An 18,887-nucleotide genomic window follows, 5' to 3' on the forward strand; every position below is an offset into this window, starting at 1 on the left:
AAGGCCATACAAATCATCCAGAAGAAATGCCAAAATGGGCTCCCTTACTGATAAAGCACCACACATGTTTATTAATTTAACAGCTTGTCTTATGTCTCCCCCATCTGCTCATTTAAAACAGTTATTTGCCCTATAAATATTGCAGGAAGAGAAGTGTAGCCAAAAATTAGTCTGGCAGGAAAGGGAAAAAAAAAGTTTGAGAAGGGTCTCATGCTGTATACAACACTGTGATCTTTTTTTCCACACCGAATTGGTTCAATAGCTTTTCAAGCTGGCAATAGGACATTCACTTTAGATTAGTGATGCTTGAGGGGACACCTCCATAGCTGATTCTGCTTTCCAGCTGTGGCCACTGTCTGGTGGCTTGAAACTTCCACCACTGATGGCAAGTGGCACAACCCAGAACAATGGAAAACTAAGAGAATGTGCTGGGTGGATGTCTATGTCCATTTTGAGCTTATCAGGTCATATGGTAGCTTCAAACAGCCTGCAAAGAATAACATAGCAAGGCATCTTTAGATCACAATGCATGCTGCTTTCTATAGCAAAACCCCTTTACAAGGCATCAGCATAGCTGGCAAAAAAAGCTATGGTTAAAAAGTGATTTTTCTTTTTCAGGTTACTAGGAATAATGGAAAAGGTGTTAAAAACCATTCACTGCTTTCCCCACCCTCATCCTCCAAAATTCTTAAATATTTTCAAGTGTAAAACCATAATAAGTTCCCACCAGCATACAGGATTTAGCACTCCTCCTTGAGAGACTCTGTTAGCTCTGGGTTCTGCTAGACTGGCTGCTGCTATACTAATAAACAGCAATGCCCCGAGGTGCCCCTCTGCCACACAACACACATTCCAAAGAATTAAGAGCAACAGTTCAGCACCAGAGGAGAAAAAAATGGCAAACGGCATGCAATTAACTCCTGCTGCATATGGAGAGCCACAGGACACCAAGTGGGTCCTCACTGCTGACAGCAAGCACACAGGGACACTGCAGCCTTACATCAGAGCTCATCCTTCCACTGTCTTTGCAGCTGAAGCCAGCTCCACACCTGGCAATGCACACTTGCATCACACCTAACACACTGCCCAAAACCCACTTGGTCACCACACTGAACTGTATGAAGACAGCATGGAAGAGGAGGGCTTTGTATGAGCTTTATCATGACAAATGGCAGAACAAATCCAGATTTGAAAGAAGAAAGAACAACAGGACATGCCACTGAGCTGGAGAAAAAGGAGAAAAACCAGAAAAGCCTCTGGCTGTCTCCCTCATGTGCTGCTGAAGGGATACAGAGAGATTCTGCACCTACTTAGGATAAACTCTACTGCTGACGTTTAGAGGAAAAAAAAAACAAGTGTCTTAACTGGGGCGAAACCAACCTTCCTGCCTAAAGAAACCTTTATTTGCTATTCATTTCTAGAACAGGGGATCAGTACACAGTTTTGCTTATCAATTCATGTTTTGGAAAAGCACTGAACTTCAAGTGTATCAGTCTTCTAGACCACGATTTCCTGAGCTTCAACTTGTTAAGAGAACTTTGCAAAGCACTAGCTCAACAGGGGAGTAGAGATCCTCAGGCTGCTTAGCTTTAAACACCAAGCAATACTGAATGGTTAACATGATTTCTCATATATGCTAAAGTCTGCTTCTATAAAGCTGTATGAATAGTTTTAGTATGTGAATTCACTGAGCTTAATTCACTTATTTGCTGTGATTTATACCTGGCAGAATTTGCTTCCAAAAGCTAAATCTAATTTACTGATATATATGGTAATTCCATAAAATCCCTCTCTGAGCCAGACTATCAGCACCACTCTCCTGTGTGAAACTCCTTGCTATTGACAGTAACCATGTATCCATTTTTAAACAATGGTTTAATCTTCAGTCTGTGAGAACACAATCTGAGGTCTCAGCTACCCCTGGAATTATTCTGCATATGGATGGTGCAAGTGGTTGTGTAAAAATCATGTAATCACCTCCAGATCGTTACACTGAGAGGAGCTGTAAAAATAATGGCTAACAGTATACAAAAGTAATTTTCAAACACCCTCAAATTAAAAAGGAGAGGGGGGGGGGGGCAATAAGAAGTGTCATAATAAAAAGTGATGACTCAGGGCCTCATTTCTGCCAAGTGGTTTACATGTTACTGCACAGAGCAGTGGCTCAGGGTAATCACTCTGTAATGCACCATGACACTAATGGAGTAGTAAACTACTGGAGTTTGTACTCTATTCACTCCTGGTCTGAGGACTCTGAAAGGCAGGTAGAAATGCCCTGCATGAATAAAGAATGTGTAAATGTCACCAGTGATAAAATTTTCAAACAGGAGAAGGAAGAGGCAGTTACAAGTAAATCTGCCAACTGAGAATTGCAGCTGCACAGACCCACAGGAGCACTAAAGCTGTATCATTTCTTAATAAGACAGAAAGGAAATATGCTTTTATATCCCTACCATGGCTCTATTTCCATTTATTACAATTAAAATTGCATGCTGCCTTCTTCCTTTTGCTACTCTAAGTGCAACATTGACCTGCAGCTGGTGTTCAGCTTGGCGTGAAGGGGAATGAGAAGGGAAATGAAGAGCATCAAAGCCACAGCCCAAAGCATTAGTGGGTTTAGTCTTAATGCTGCTCTTATTTTAGAGTTCCAGCTACTGGAAATGTGGAGAACCAATAAGAGTTTAAGGACAGGGGTATATTTGCCCTCTTTCTTTAAAATAGCTCTTGCAGTTACAGGAGGAAGATCGGAACGTGACCTGAGCATGTCCCAAGGTGTCAGAAAATTCAGTCAAAAAACCCAAAAAAACTTCATAACCCTCACACACTTAGGAAAAAAACCAACATAAAAATCATGTTATTAAAGTATTGTAATGGATTTTATGTGCTGAGATTGGAAATGAGGTAAAAGATGTCTAAGTAGAGCTACATTTTTGTTAGTTTTTAGCTCTTTTTATCTTGGAGAAAAAGCAAGGCACAACTTCTATGTCTGCTGCTGTTCCAGCATCCTTCAGTTTTCCACAGGCTGCTCCAGATTCCACAGCAAGGATTTACTCTGACCTATTCTGAGTAAACTCTCAATTACCACAAGTAACATCAAAGACAGACTTGAGCAATAAGGTCCTGGAAGCCTTAACAGGCTCTGCCTTACTGGATTGCTCTGCCAAAAAAGCAAGGTAACGAATTTTACCAGAAAGTTGAAGGTTTCAAGTGGTTTAGAAGCAGCTGATGAACTCAAATGGATGTGTCAATTTTGGGGGAGTTCACTCAAAGCTGAAGGGAGGTTGCGGACTGCCAGGAGGTTGTACATCACCAGCCTGACTCATGACAAGACCAGATCTGGATAGAGGACTGTGAATCCACCATCCTCACACCTAGCACATGATACACCTTGCAGAGATATAAGAGGAACCACCAAGGAATAATAGGGCTAAGACTGCTACTGTGCACCAAAAGTCAATTCCTTACTTTTTGTTACTCCATCAGCTAAGAAAACACACATTCACACTTTCAAAGGGGAAAAAACCCAGCAAACGTTCACTTGATCAACTGACAGATCTAGCCACATGGATGCTGGTGGAAAAGCTCACTCAAAACTAAGGCAGCCTTTTATGGCAGGAGCATTAAGTGTGCTTTCGTCTAGCCCACAAAGTCCTTGGGCTATTTGGAGGAGAAGGGTTTGCAGTTGCAGCTGCAATTCACCACCACAAAGGCTTTTCTGTCTCCCAGAATATTAGAGATGGAAAACAGTGAAATTTAGAACACAGCTTTCTTTCATATTGCTTATGCTGACATCTTGACAGTGTGCCTATCTGCATTAATCTCACATTAACACATTGCACTTTTCAGTCAGGAGCACTCAAGAGAAACGTGCAGACACACACATCCTTGCAGCCTTACAGTCCTGGGCAGAAAGGTGACAATAACTGCAGAGGTCAACCCTGTACCCTTAGCACCCTGCTTTAGCCTGACACTGTAGCACTCTTTGGAAAGGAAAGAAAGGAAAAAAACCCTACCCTAAGCTACAGTGCATCTCCCTGCTAACACACGTAGGCTGCCTTCTTCCTTCCCTTCTTCCACAACATTCACTGTGTTTGATATTCATACACATTTCTGAAGCTGACCAGGAAATACCTCCACATAACTGTCTGATTTTAGCTTTGCTACTATCCATCCATTCCAAGACTAGGTGGTCACTTTAATATCCTGCCTGAATGCTGCCAACTTCACTAAAAAGAAGAAAGGAAGGCGTAAGAAGTCTGCACCAGCATGGATGCTTGCTCTGAGGCCAAGCCCATTTCCCTGGGCCTCAGAGGCAAACCCTGGGGATTCATCACCACAAAGCAAGATCCTTTAAATGGGGAAAAGAAACCAAGGGCTCTCGTTCATATCACTTCCCTCGTACCACTGAAGAAAGGCAACTACTTTAGCACGGCTGTTCTGAGCTCACTCCGTATGTATTGGCTATCAGCACTGCTCCTGAGGGCAACCACTTCATCTGAAATTTGAGTCACACTCTAGAAAAAAACCACAAGCAACAACCAAAGTGGGTTGAACCCAGGCCTGAACCACCACACAGCCATGTCTGTACCTTTACACACCTGAGGGGCAGCTGAAATCTGCATTTTTGCAGCCTGCCAAGAGCCCCCTGTGCCCGTGCACCATTGTTAGGAGGGAAAGGATGAAGGCAGAGAGCAGGACCCATGGTATGCCTGTCCCTCCAGAAGTAAACTAGGGGCAAGAGCAAACTAGCTCATGAAGATGGTATGTTCAAAGCTACACAATGGGGCACAAGGGACATGGTCATCTCTCATGCAGCTCTCCCACAGGAATGCATCTGCTCCCAGGAATGTCCTTGGATAAAAGTCCTTGGTCATAACCTTACCATGGAGGCTACATGAACAAATGAATGATGTGCAGCCCCAGCTGGTGTGCAATGCACGTGCATGGAGGCTGTGCCACAGACTCACCCTTGGATGGCAGTCTCTCCAGATCCGAATCAAGGTGGATTGGTGGGGCAATGTAGGAAACCTGCCCGTGGTGAGCCTGCCCTGTGGACAAATAAGTGCTTTAGTTCCACTGTTTCCTACAGAGATTGATCAGGGCTATAATTCAACATACAGCATTTTAACGGCACTGGACACAGAACAGGTTTGCAAGTATTTTGGTTTCTTCTCCATTTTTCACAAGGAACTTGCATTCCGTGGAGACACCTGATGAAAACATTCCCATTTATTTTGCTTTTTCCATGCAGACATGGGTGCTATGCTGAGCTTTAGTTACACCTGCTTTACCACTACCATGTACATTTTGCACTCTGTTCTCTTAAAAGGACATATGCCACAGAAGACAACTGATTTCACACAAGCCCCTTCAATCTGTTAATCTCACTCTCTGAGGGAAGCAAGTGTTTCTGTGCCACAGTAATTCTTGAAGGAAGCGTGGTATGGAGTACAAGTGCATCTGTTTTTCCCACCTGCAGAAGATGCAGACCTCAGTTTGTGGAGCTCAGCATTGCCTTCACTGGGTGGAGACTCTCTGGTTCCCCACCACCAGGCCATTTCTCAGTTGCTACAGACTCCTCTCCAGTAATTTGGAGGTAACTATACTGAGAAACTCCTATTTATAATAAAACCATGTTGTTGTAATTCATCTATTTACTGTAACAATTTACAGGGTTGTTAATCTCTTTTTCTAAACATGGAAAGTTAATGACACAGAGATTACGGTAACAGCTAGAGTAACCTTCTGTTTTCAAGTAATATTTGTGCTGCAATAAAAGCAGTTGATTCCTCTTATGAGACACATTCCAAATAATTAATACTGCTCCCTGTTGACACTTGCTGCTGTTGCTCTAAGCAATTTCCAAGCCAGTGTCACAGGCAGTGGAGCAGCAGTGCAGTCTTCAGCCTTCTTTGTACTGACAGCCAGGAATACCACAAGCACAGGATGCTGGTGCATATAATATGTTGCAAACATCTCTTCAAGGGGATAAAATATTAATGGGAAAGGGGAAAAAAAAATCTGCCTGAATGGGCAGGGAATGTTTACTGCTTTACACTGAAGTTGACCCAGATAATTTGCATTATTAGCCATTACAACTGGACATGATCCAGGTTTAAAATCTACCCTCACATCATTAATTCTGTATTTACTTTCAAGTGTTTTAATATGGGAAATATGCTCCAGGCGAATGCATAGCTAATAACGAGTTACCCCACTTTCCCCATCTCGTTTCTCTGCTAAAAATGCACTTTGTGTGACTCGAGAGCACAAGGCATCATACAACAGCTGCTCAGTTCTGCAGCTCCAGCCCTCTGATCATCTTCATGTCCCTCTGCTGCACTAGCTCCAACAGCTCCATGCCCTTCTTTTGGGGGCTCAGAAGGTACTCCAGGGGGTATCTCAAAAAAGCAGAGCAGAGGGGTACAGTCACCTCCCCTGTCCTGCTGACCAACAAAATACCAAAGGTCAAGATGCCTCAGCTGCTGATGGAAAGCTGGGCCTGCTTCCTATTCAAACAGCTTGCACGGCCCTCTCCAAATCCCACCCTGTCTCTAACCATCTGGTGGTTCTGCAGCCAGCTCCCAGGTAAGCAAGTAAACAGCAATAAAACATAATCATGAAAGTACCGTGTGATGAAGCTGCCAATGTCACACCTAATCACCGAGGCTGTGCTGAGTTTCCCTTAGTTCTCCTGATGGCTCCCCAGGACTGGCAGGAGCAGAGCAATGGCAACAACAATGGGGAGGCAGCCACGGGACAGCCCTGGTCTGCTTTTTCTGTATCAGAGCACAGAGACTGAAGTCTGGGCAGTACTGCAGCAATGTCACAACAGCCTCAGGCACCGTGGGGCAAAGGAGCAAAGGTGGCACGGGTTAGCCACAAAGTCCTTGTCTGCTGCCCACACGGCCTCTCTCCAGGAGGACAGCCATATCTCAGCCACGGCAGCCAGGCCACATCCACGTGCTGTGGCAATGGGAAAAGAAGCATGTTTGGTGGCAGCAGTTTGGGGAGTGAAATACAGATCTGACCCTCAAAGTCCACGTGGTGGCACAGCCTTCTTTGGGCAGGACACGGGGAGATGTTTGCAGATCAGAAGTGCCTGGCTGGCCATTATTTTCAAGTCTGACACTGGAGAAATGCAACACGTTTTACAAAGCAAGGAACTTAGAGGAACAAAGATAATGATTTGTGAAGACTCAAGGGAAGAAAATAACATGGCCTAAGGGATTTTTTTAAATTTATTTTTTAAAGTGATCTAGATACTCAGAAAATAAGCATCCATACAACTTCAAAAATCTGCCCGTAAGTGATTTAGTCATCTACAGAGGCAAACATAAAATACTGAAAACAAAATAATCTGTGAATTCATTGACTAACCAAGGAAAGCAGCAACAAAGCAGTCTCATGCAATTATCTACTAAAACACTTTCCCCCAATCCTTTCTGGAAATACACCCACTGTTTGTAGCATCTACTATGGCACACCAACCCCCTGAATCTAGGCTGAGTTTCCAGTGCCCCTGATGTTTGCCTTTCCTAGAGCACAACTCCTGTTGTCAAGTATGTGATCACGAGACCTTTCTGCCTGGCCCTTCATCATTTTCTCCCTTGGATTTTACTGTAAGACTGGAAGATTCAAACCCCAAATGCAAAAAGAGAAAACACCAACATTTACTGGACTAAATATAAGCCTTTTAAAAATGTCTGATAAGAGACCTCTCAAATACCTGGTGACTTGCCTCCTAAAGCTCTGGTGCTGACAGTGCCATGAAGATGATTTAAATCACCAGAATGGCTCCTCCTCACTCTTTCCTACTGCTCTTTGCTCAGCACCCCTGGTACCACACTGGGCATGGACAGCTGTGCACCTCACCTGCAGTTCTCCCCCATGACTGCCCCAGCTCCAGCAGCAGCAACAAGAAGACATTTTTTAAAGCAAACATGCTTGAAACTCTTTTGTCTCAAGGGGTGTGAGTCCTCTTTCTTTACTGTCCTTACCCAGAGGCAATCCAATCACTGAAACACAGCTTTTGCTGTCATGTTAGACTGCATCTCTTGGTCAGTTTTCCACCCATTTTCCAGCCTCTTTAGGTATGATTTTGAGTTTCATGGGCTCACCAGTTTTCAAGATCCTTCTTAAATTAGCTAGCTTTTCACGTACAGGATTTTGCTGAATTTTGTGGTAGCACATCAGACAACCTGGTGTTCCATGCACAGCCTCTCCTACACCCCTTCTCAGCAATTCTGAGTGCAGCCACCTCCACAGACTCAGTCCCTTTCTGTGTGCCTACCTACTTGGATCACTCATGAGTTAAGATAATAACCATGAACCCACACGATTCCTGAAACTTTCATTTCAATTTTTCACATAATATTTTTTCTAAGACCAGGATGGGCACATACTAGGCATGCTGAAGATATATTCTAAAGGTAAGTCTTAGAAAACATACAATTCTACTAATACCTTCAAAGTATGCTTTGCATGCTGTGGCCTTTTTTTTTCCCATGTAATTGAATAATTCAATTTTTAAAAGCAGTCCAGCTTACCTGTGATGATCTGATCTGTAAAAAGCAATTATTATTTGGGGGGCAAATTTCTGTAATATTCTAATTGTTAATGGGATTTTTAAAAAAAAATCTAATTTATTATCTAACTGAAGACCACATTCCACTTTGTTGGATTGCAGTTTCCAGGACTATCACTGTCATCCCCTCTAATTCAAAAAACTACTCATTTTTTCTTGTCCTTTTTTATCCACTCAGGAGTATTTTTGAACTTTGTAATATGTATGCATATATAAAATGTATGGAAAGACAAATAAAAAGCTGGTAGGCTTGCTAAAGAACTCTTCTGACATGCTATTAAACAAATGGCATTTAGATCTATTACTTGGCATATATCCAGACTTCTCCTCACAGCCTTTTTTTCTGCCTTTCATCAATGACTATCTTTACAAAACATCATTTCCTCACTGTCCACTTTTTTCCATTTTGCATTAAAAGCTTTCTTTTTAAATAAAGCTTTTATAAAGCCATCTCCCAGCTCATACATGTCAGAGTTAGCACTGATTCTGCCCACTGCTTCACTTATTCATGGACTTTTATGGAGTCTCTCTCTTTCATCTGTACATCTCTCTTTCATCTTTCATTGCCCTTTTAAGTCCTTAGGGTAGCAGTAACTCATCCACTCCCTCTTTTTCTCTCTCCCACAGTTATTTTTCCCATCCTTCCCTCAAAGCTGTGCTTGCCACTGAATACAAGAAAACCCTCTTTTCCAAAGGGCACTCAGACTACATTATCTCTTCTTTCTTGACACTATGCCTCTTGTATTACATACCAGGAACCATCATAAGCTTAAAGGAACTGAAGCAGGAAAAGCAGGGTACCTGCAAGCCTGGCTGCACATGGAGGGACTGCTGGTGCCTGCTCACAGCTGCCTTCTGAAAATGGAGGTTACTGAACCCAGCAGTCTCAATTGCTATTGACAAAGAGCCTGCAGTCCATGCTGAGTGTTCCTGGGCAAAGCCAGCACAAGCAAATGTTTCTTCTTCCATAGTGTTCTCTACAAGAGCAAAGTTATAATATTGCCACTCTATACACTGTTCAGTTATACCTTGCTTCTGAAGCTGTCATGGAATGTATACAGCAGCAGCTCTTTCAAATGCTGATATTGTGTGCCCAGGCATCTTATCTTGCACGGGTGATTTAAAGCTTGAGGAGATGCAGGACTGCACCATAAAAAAACAAAACCAAAAAACAACATAGAAACCTGCTTTGATATATGCATTTTGGTTCCCTGCCTTCCAGAGGTCAACAGCAAAGGTCACAAAGAACCACTCTGCAGATGAGAACAAGAGGTGGGCTCTCCTGTCTGGCTGCAGCCAGACTCCCCAGTACTGAGCACAGCTACCTGCAGGCTCAGCCACAGGGGCTGCCAAATGTAAAGAAACCCTTGGAAGCTGAGGAAGAAAGCTCAATAAAGGATGCAGGGACAGGAGTGAGCTGAGGAGATGCATCTTGTGCTTTAGAGTAAATGCAAATCTAAAAACAGTGCCTCTCAGCACACTTGTGTGAGCAGAAAGCATGCTAAAATCACAGAATGTTTTTTTCGAGTGGGAAGAGATCTTAAAGCTCATCCAGTTCCAACCCCCTGCATGGGCAGGGACACCTCCCACCAGCCCAGGGTGCTCAACCTTGGACACTGCCAGGGAGGGGGCAGCCACAGATGCCCTGGGCAATCTGTTCCACCCTCATACTGAAGAATTTCTTCCGAAGATCCAGTCTAAACCTCTTCTCTCCTTCAATTTAAAAGTCCTTTTCCTGTCACTGGACACTCTTATGAAGTAAGTCCCCCTCCAGTCTCCCTCTATGTTCCTGCAGATACTGCTGGGCAGCTAGAAATGGACCGGTCTTTTCTGAGGAGGCACTACTGCTGCTTTGAACCTGTCCCAACAAACAACAGCCCTACCCAGGAAAGGAAGGAAATCAAAATGTCCTTATCTGATGACGAGACTGTCCCCCATGTGACAGCCTGTACGTGGGAGGGGCTAAGCTAGGTTTGAACCACAGGCAAAAATAAGGACAAAAATAATGCCAAATGGGTTAAAAATTGCTTCACTATTAAAGCAGCTGAGGCAACTGGAGGATTTTCACTAGTGGCAGCTGCATACCTTCAAAGGAGTGTTCAGGACTCAGAAACTGATGCACCAGGTGAAGTCAGAGGTGAAGAAGCTCCAAGTCACCCTGAGGTTCCTGGTTCTGCTGTGGCAACACTGCACGTTGTGTTCTGCATTTAGATGAACCTCACTCTAAGGTGAGAACTTAAAAGATTTGATTTATCAGCACCTCGGCTCCAGTGCATCCTCCAGCACATGTCCCAAAATTCACCTTGTGATATGACAGCCCGGTGTAAGGGGCTGGGAGGAGAAAGCAAAGACAGGAAAAATTTCACACAGGCTGTTATAATTAAAAGAATGCTAAAGACCTCCTATTTTTGCCCACCCACCAGCATGTGGAGGAAGGCTGTGTCCAGGTCTGGTGTCCCCCAGTGCCCAAGGCAGGGAGCTGATCTGCAGGGCATTCATGGATTCTGAGCTGTGCTCCTGAAAAGCTTTCCTGGCAGGCTAAAAAACCATGATACACAGTTCACTCTTCCCCTCTCAGATGTGCTCACTGTGCTGTGAAATACAATTTACCAGTCACCTGCACTGGGAAACAGGGGAGAAAGGGGCTTTGGTGCAGAGGAGATTGAGGGATTTGGAGCAATGCAGTCCTCAGAGCCCTGGGCCAGATGATGAGTATTGGAAACCACAGACTACCCAGAGTGGGTTCAGCAAAGGTGATTACAGTGAAGCCCACAGAGATTTTCTTGGCCACCTGTCAAAAATTTTAATCTTGTATGAAGAACACTGTGCCAGCTTCTGCTGTCCTTACTCCATCCCAGAAGTCAAACAGTTGTTTCCAACTCCCTGAGTTGGTCAAGCCCAGACTGCTCTGCCTGAGATGAGACTGAAAAGACTGAGAAGTTAGCAAGAGCTTTTGTGGGGAAACCTAGCCAAAGCCATCCAGTCCATCTCCTTGTAGAAGCAGAATTGTTCCCTACGCTGATTGTTTGGAAAGGTATCTTCTCTGCACTGCCCACTGACTCCTCCCAGGTGCTGAGCAGCAGATCACACCATTAAAAAATGTCATCTTTGGTTTTCCTTTCTTGGGGAGGAATCTTGATGCCTTCCTACCTGAAATGTTTCTGCTTTATCTTGGCCACACTGGTTGCTCTTTTCCTTGGGTCTGTGCTCCTTCAGAGCTGCCCTTTACTGCTGTACTCTCACTGTTGCCCACATCTCCCATTTTTTCCCATCACTCTCTTCGCTGGGGCCTCTTAACCAAGGGTGCTGCTTTGTGTTACAACTTATCCATTGCACAGCAGTTTTCCCCCCCAAAGCAAAGCCAGGCATTTGTCCTCTCCCTTGCAGCAGATCTGGCAATTAATGGAAGCAGAGAGCAAGCTAGAGCTGGTTTGATGGAGAACAACCCACCAAAAACAATTCTTACAAGTTTTCCAGTGGCTCACTGAGCAGAACCAGCTCAGGCTGCCATGGTGGCAATGCCAGGGGTGGGATGGCAACAGCTATCATCATCTATCTGTAACACAACCCCACAGCTGGGAACAGCAATGCTATTGTATCTGGATGTCCCCTCCATCCCCACACTGAACCTCCTTGCCCCAGGGAATGTCTCTGCACTCTCTGTCAGACAGGTTTTCATCCACCTGCCAGCACCACTTAGAGAGCTGCATTTTGTAACTCCAGGTCACAGGTTTTAATGAAAGCCAAATGCACTACAGCATGCTCACTCCTGGCAGGCAGGGCTTGGGACACAGTCTTGTCTGTTACTTGTGCTACTTTCATGCAGAAAGGGCAAGAGTAAGGGAAAAGAAGAAAGGAGGAGGCAGCTCTTGCTGTTTTGAGATTAAATTTCAGTGGCAAAGCATCCAGAGGGGCTGTCAGAGAAATCAGCTGAGATGCTGGATGATGTGGTAGGAGACACATCCAAAGCAGACAGGTAGATCTCAGTCCCCAGGCTGGGGCAGTAATTGAAGGGTCTTGTGGTTTCAAATACTGTGAGATATGGTCCAAGAATTTGTCACTCTTGCTTTCCTCCATTTGTGACAGCCTATAGCAGATGTCTCCTAGAGTTTTACCTTTATTTTCCAGCCTGTATGTCTCTGCATCCCCACACTGTGCACTCCTGGTACTGCCCATACCTCTGCTGCAATCCTCTGTTCTTCTCCTCTTCCACCTCTTGAGCAGCTGAGACCTCACCTCCGCTTACCCTCTATATCAGCAAGTCTCTTTCCAGAACTCCTGACTGCAAACCTCCAAGAGACTATTTCAGCGCACAACCCTGCTTTATTAGCTCCTGACATGCATCCTCTTGGCCAGCTTAATGAACGCCATCTTCCATAGCCACAAACCACTGATCTCACAAGCCTGAACTTCTCTCCTCCATGGTTCTCTGTGACTATTCCTCATGGCAACTGCAGCCCAGAAAGGACTTCCAGACTTCAAAGCATTAAAACATTCCTTTTTGTTACAGGTATTTTTATCGAGTACTCTAAGAAAGTGTAAAGAGATGTGTCATTTTTTTTCTAAGTGGGTCAGTGCACCCTAACTTCATTAATCACTGCTTTTGATCTGCAAAGGGAGCCCTGGGACAGGAGTACAGCTTGTTTGGCTCTGGTTCCAGCTTGCTGCCAAGCTTCAGCTGTGGTGCAGAGTCCTTGCAAGAGGGGATAAACTCCATCCCAAAGCAAGTGATCAAGCTAGGTCATTGGATGGAAAAATTAAATAAGAGTGGGCATTTCCTCCATGACCTGAAAGAAGAGAAATCTAAGGCACTTCAGCTTCTTCTTTTTTTATTTTTTTTCTTTCCTTTTTGAGATAATATAAGGTATGTCTCAGCCTGAAGGGGAGATTTGCCCGTGGAGAGATTTTGACAACTCCCCTCTGAGTGCTAAAATGCTGTCAGCTGAAAAACTGAGCTGTTTGGGCAAACTGATCCAATTCCGACAGACTTCTTTTATGTTTTCATGTTTTTTCTCTCAATCAAAGGCCTCCTAAAGAATCCATGTTTTCCATTCAATCTCAGAGAAGGGGGAGAGAAGAGGGGAGATCACCTACTTTTATTTCTCTGTTCACCATTACCCTAGCTGCATGGAGAAACCTGTGAGAGGCAGAGGAATGTCCCAAACGTCTTTTGCACCTCCCCATTGCACATCAACAGAGAACCTGACAATTTCCCTAACTCACATCCAGCAACTGCACATGGACCTCCTGACTGCTGGGGAGGGGAAAGTCAATGTCGTGGCTGCAGACAGTAACAGCACAGGAAGCAGAGCTCCGAAGCCTGAGTTTATCTTTAATGCCAATAACAGGCAAGCTGCTGGATCAGCCATCCAAGGAAAGCTTTTTCTTGGGATTTTCTTCAATAATCATTAGGAATCATCCTGAATTTCCACAGCCCAAAGAGAGTGAAATTAAGACTTGCTAGTTTTGAATCTTGCCCCTAGCTGTGAATATATGTATAACCTTTCCACATCAGAGACAATTTTAAACACAACTTTAACCGGTCAAATCCTGGGAGCACTCTTACCATTTGATAGCAAAGATTGAGCATGCTCCTGCCACAATCAGTAGAAGAGCATCTCTTTCTAACACCTCGATCCACAGCTCCAGAAACCTCCATTTCTACAAGGTAAAGCAGTGCCAAGCAGCCCAATAGTGCCTTGCAAAGGCAATTTGGGGCTGTTGTTTCTGCACTCTTTTCCCCTGTGCATGGAACAAAGCTTTACGAGTCAACTGCTGGCTTGCACGTTGGGTCTTTTTTCCAGTTTTTCTAGCCAAGTGTCAATACATGGTGATTGTTGTTCCTCTTTACCTGCCTGCTGTATTCTCAGCTGGGGTAACCCATGATCAATGTGCCAAATTGTTAAATTTGTTTTTTAAAACCCATCCAGCAGAACTGTGGATTTATAGATCCAAAGAGATCTAAAGTCTGTAGCTTACCAATTTCAGTTTTGGTGAAGTCAATCATGGACTTTATAAACTTCATCATGTCCCTTTTCATTGCTTCATGAAGCCAGGAATGACACAGGAGGTTTCACCATCTGTTCCCTTCATGCTGCCATCCTACACACTTCTTTTTACATGACCAGTGACTGAGAATGGGTCAGAAACTGCACAAGCCCACTAACTCCAAAATAACTGTGTGCAGAACACAGGTTCATACATTAAACATCATTCTACAGATCAGATGTTTCATACCAAGTGAAAAATCATTTTTCAAGTATCAGATATTCTGTATTTGGGACCTAAATTCTAAAAGGCCGTTCAAGGATGTCTCTGAAGTATTCTCATCTTGGTTCCCATTATGCTTCTGTAGGCCTTTGGGTGACAGTTTTGATGACAAGTCTGCACACTGCCTAGAACAACAAGATCCTGATTGGTACTCCTTGAATAATGCATATGAATTTTTGCCTGAGCCACACTGTATGAGTCCTGGGGGATGCCTGTCCTCTGCCCGGGCAGCAGCCAGGTCTGTAAGGACATCCTGAGGCATCCTGAGGACACTTCTATATCTCATCCACCTAGCTGCATGCACACAGTGGGAAGAGGCATGTTCACTACACCTCATGTGTCTGTCCCCAAAAAGGATTAATGACATGACTGAAAACGAGACTACGAGGCCTGAAAAGCCCACGCCAAAGGTGGTGGTTCAGTCCAGCTGAACACTTTTAGCTCCTTCTGCCTCAGCCTCCTGCTCTTTGCAGTCAAATATGCTGCTAGAAAATTACTAGACAGTTTTAGTCTGAATATTTTACTTTGCAGCAGACAATATTCACGTTGTTAGTCATTTACTAGAGGTGGGGGAACACCTCTGGTGAAGGTGGCTACATTCCTCTCTGTGCCAATCTTCCATTTCAAAGCCATTTTAAGCTCCTTTGCACCAGCAATTTTTTCTGTGTGAGTTCAAACTTTCCCTATCCTTTCCTCCAGGGATGACTTAATTAGAGACTGGCTTTCCTTCTCAAGTTACTGGATCTGAAGAATCATGCTGTTGTAATTTCTATGCACATCACACAGCATCAAAACCAGTAAATAGGGGGGAAATCCCTACAAAAGGAGGTAAACCCTGACACATTTATGCAAACAACAAGACTTGCTCACCTTCTCAGCAGGTGAGAAACCCATCCAATCCTATATCACTATATTCAGGGAACAAGTCTTCTGAAAGCTTTTCCTTTGCAAGAAACCAGCCAAAAGTTTCTGATTAGTTTTATACACATGAGATTGCAGACTTACACTTTAAAACTACCTGTTATTTGACACACAGGTGGTTTTCTGATCAGGACAAGCAGAGTTTTAAAAACAACTGGAAGATTTTTTTAAGGGGTGATACCAAAAGAAGGGAGCAATTGCAAGAAAAAGTGGAGGACAACAAAAGATCTGTGCTGTGGATGGAGGGCAGACACCTACACTTTCTGTTTTCCAACCTGCAGAGAAGCAGGTTTTCCCCAGGTACCTCAGGTCAAGCTGATTACAAAGGTTACAAATGACTGGAACGAGCTTAGAGCTCCCATGACAACCAGAAAAACAAAACAAAACAACAACCTGTGAAAAAGCCTCAGTTCTTCAGGTGCTTGAAATGACATTGCTCAAGAGCTTATGCTGGGAAGACACTTCACTGTCAACCTCAAGCATAGTCTGAGATGACATCCCATGAATTTTAAGCTAAAAATCCAATACAATCCATGAGAAAGAAGAAATACTATGGATTCAGGCTTTTACTCTCTGGACCTCAGAATCTTCAGGAACTGTGTTTTAGAGCAGCTCTTTCCACACAGAAATGCAAGAAGACTTTGTGCTTTTAAAGAGCACTGAAAGCCCTGCAATCACAAAGGCTGTGGCTTTTCCCAAAGCATCACTGAGCTCAGCACCAGTCACTGGAGTTGACAGCCCTAAAGTTTCATTTAACACCTCTCTATGAAAATTTGTATTTAGGGGAGGAAGGGGCATTTAGAACATGAAGAAAGCAGAATACAGCCCCTGACACCCAATCCCCCAGCAACCTGCTAACCAAGTCAGGCTGCTGGACTTTGCACCAGGGCAGATGAGAACTCATGTGCCCTGTGTCCTACCAGATCCACTGGGGATCACCTCCCACAAGGTAAACTGGGACCAGCAACATCGTTCAACAGCCCCAGTGCCTGGGCAGCTCAGCTCTGCTCAGATTCATGGCACCATGGACTAGAGCCATATGTTTTAGCTCTTCATGGTGCACACCAGACACAGGCACAGAACCACCGTGACAGCTTGAGCTGTTCAGCAAGAGGAATCAGATCTGAAACAGCACATCAGGTTTTGATTAAACTGGCAATTAAGCAAGCAAGGAGAAACAAGCCCTAGGGCTGCAGAGAAGATAAGCCAGTTTCAAGACAAATGGCCAAATCTTCAGGTGGTGCAAATAGCTGCAACTTCATTGCCTTCAGCAGGGCTTCACCCTGCCTTGAGAGCTGTGTATCCATCCATCTCCAGCCTGGGACAGTTCTGGCAATAATGGTAATGAAGTGCATTCAACTTGGAAGCCATTGAGCAGGAAGGGAAAACTGACACTTAATAGTTATTTTGGATACAATAGGGAGATCTGCAACACAGTGATGGGATGCCAGCAGCCATCCTCCTGAAGGAGAGAGGTGGGAAGAAGAGCTGATACCTGGCATTACCCTTGGACCACCAGACGCCTGTAGGGGTCTTCAACCCTTCAACACTTGACTTATTCAGATGCTTTTCAGAACTAAAGGAACATAATACAGTGAACTGATGCATTCTACATATTCAAAAGGTGCAGGACAAAGGAGAATTCTATCATAATCTCCCCAAACTGATGATGATCTAGTGAAATTTCATCTATTTCATCTACAACGACCTCCTATTGAGTAGCCAGTTTCCGAGATGAAGAAATTAGGGTCCCTTGAGGTCAGCTGTCCTACTGCTCAAATTTTAGCTAAGAAAATTGTCACAGACAAATTAATGCAGTGGAAACATCAGAACTGATCAGTATGTGTAACCAAAAGACAGGCTGCTATCAGACAGCAACTGTGCAGACACACTTCCATGTCAGCAAACCCTTTCTGATCTGGTCTGCATCTCCCAGTTTCAGACCAAAGGTTAGTTAAGGTGTTGAATTTTACATCACCACTGGGCATAGTTATCTATCCTGAGATCTATGAAGATAAAATACTCCATCCCAGAACTGCAAATAAATAAACCACCCAGTAATTTGCTTGGCATGCTTGCTTCTTGCCCCCAAACAAAAATGCAGGATGTGTGCTTGATCTCCCTACACAGTGATCAACAAACTAAAGACTCGTTCTGGTCAGTTCAGCAAGGACTGTGTAGTTTTTCCAACATTTGCCACCTGCAGAGCAAAGGGCAGAGTAAGAAACAGCCACAGAAGAGCTACAGGGCGAGCAAGGGATGGCTGGCACATCCAGTGAGATCTGGCCAGGCTGCAGAGCTGGGCAAAAGTCACCCTCGTGGAGTTCAGAAGGGACAAGTGTAGAGTCCTGCACCTGGGGAGGAATAACCCCAACCACCAGCACAGAGGAGGGGACATCCTGCTGGAAAGCAGCTCCATGGAGAAAACCTTGGAGTCCTAGTGGAGAGTAAATTCTCCATGTGTACAAGATGTACACTGCTTGGGGCAGCTTCATCCAAAGAGAAAATAAAAAATGCTCCTCTGACTGGAAAGCTACTGAGAACATCCCTGTCTTCATGAGAATAGATGTATAGTTAGTTAAATCACCAGGCCAGCAACCATCTTCTGGGCCCTCCAGGTGCCTGCACATGAGAACCTGCCTACAGAAGTGAAATGAAATGTTCTGCAGAAGAGTTGTTCTTTCAGGCACAGCCTCTGACTCCAGGTAGGGCTTTTAGCCTGCTGAAATTCCAAAACAGGGCTAATTCTGACCTTGAAGCACTGTCTATACAGAAAGGACCAGATTTTTTCAATAGATTGATAAAAATGCAGATAGACAAGATGATTTTTCTCATTAATGCTTTGAAATTGCCTGAAAGATTTTATTTCCTAACAACACTTTTCAGGCATTCATTTCAACAATCTTTATGATGTTAATAAACACATTTGTCTAATGAATATCTCTTGGTAATCTTGCTCACAATCCAGGAAACCCTAGCACAGCCGAGATAAAAATATGCACATACTAAAAGCTCAATTTGAAAGGGAAAAAAAAAATCAATTCAAAGTTAAATTACCCATCTTGAATTTCAGTGCAAAGGCTACTAGAAATACCGAGTTCTTGAACTT

General features: G+C 44.1%; 1 protein-coding gene across 16 annotated transcripts in view; it reads right to left on the reverse strand.

The window, feature by feature from the left end:
- The window catches only part of ADGRL3 (adhesion G protein-coupled receptor L3), a 406,353-nt gene that overhangs the window by 113,954 nt on the left and 273,512 nt on the right, over nt 1-18,887 (reverse strand). For 13 of the 16 annotated variants that reach the window (XM_071742547.1, XM_071742549.1, XM_071742548.1 and 10 more), the window contains one exon: nt 4,968-5,048. The exons of the other annotated variants lie outside the window; for them this stretch is intronic. In XM_071742547.1, coding sequence (XP_071598648.1) covers nt 4,968-5,048 — 81 coding nt within the window. The remainder of the gene's footprint in view (nt 1-4,967; nt 5,049-18,887) is intronic. 16 annotated transcript variants of the gene reach the window in all.

This window comes from Heliangelus exortis, chromosome 4 (assembly GCF_036169615.1).
Source record: "Heliangelus exortis chromosome 4, bHelExo1.hap1, whole genome shotgun sequence".
Taxonomy (NCBI): domain Eukaryota; kingdom Metazoa; phylum Chordata; class Aves; order Apodiformes; family Trochilidae; genus Heliangelus; species Heliangelus exortis.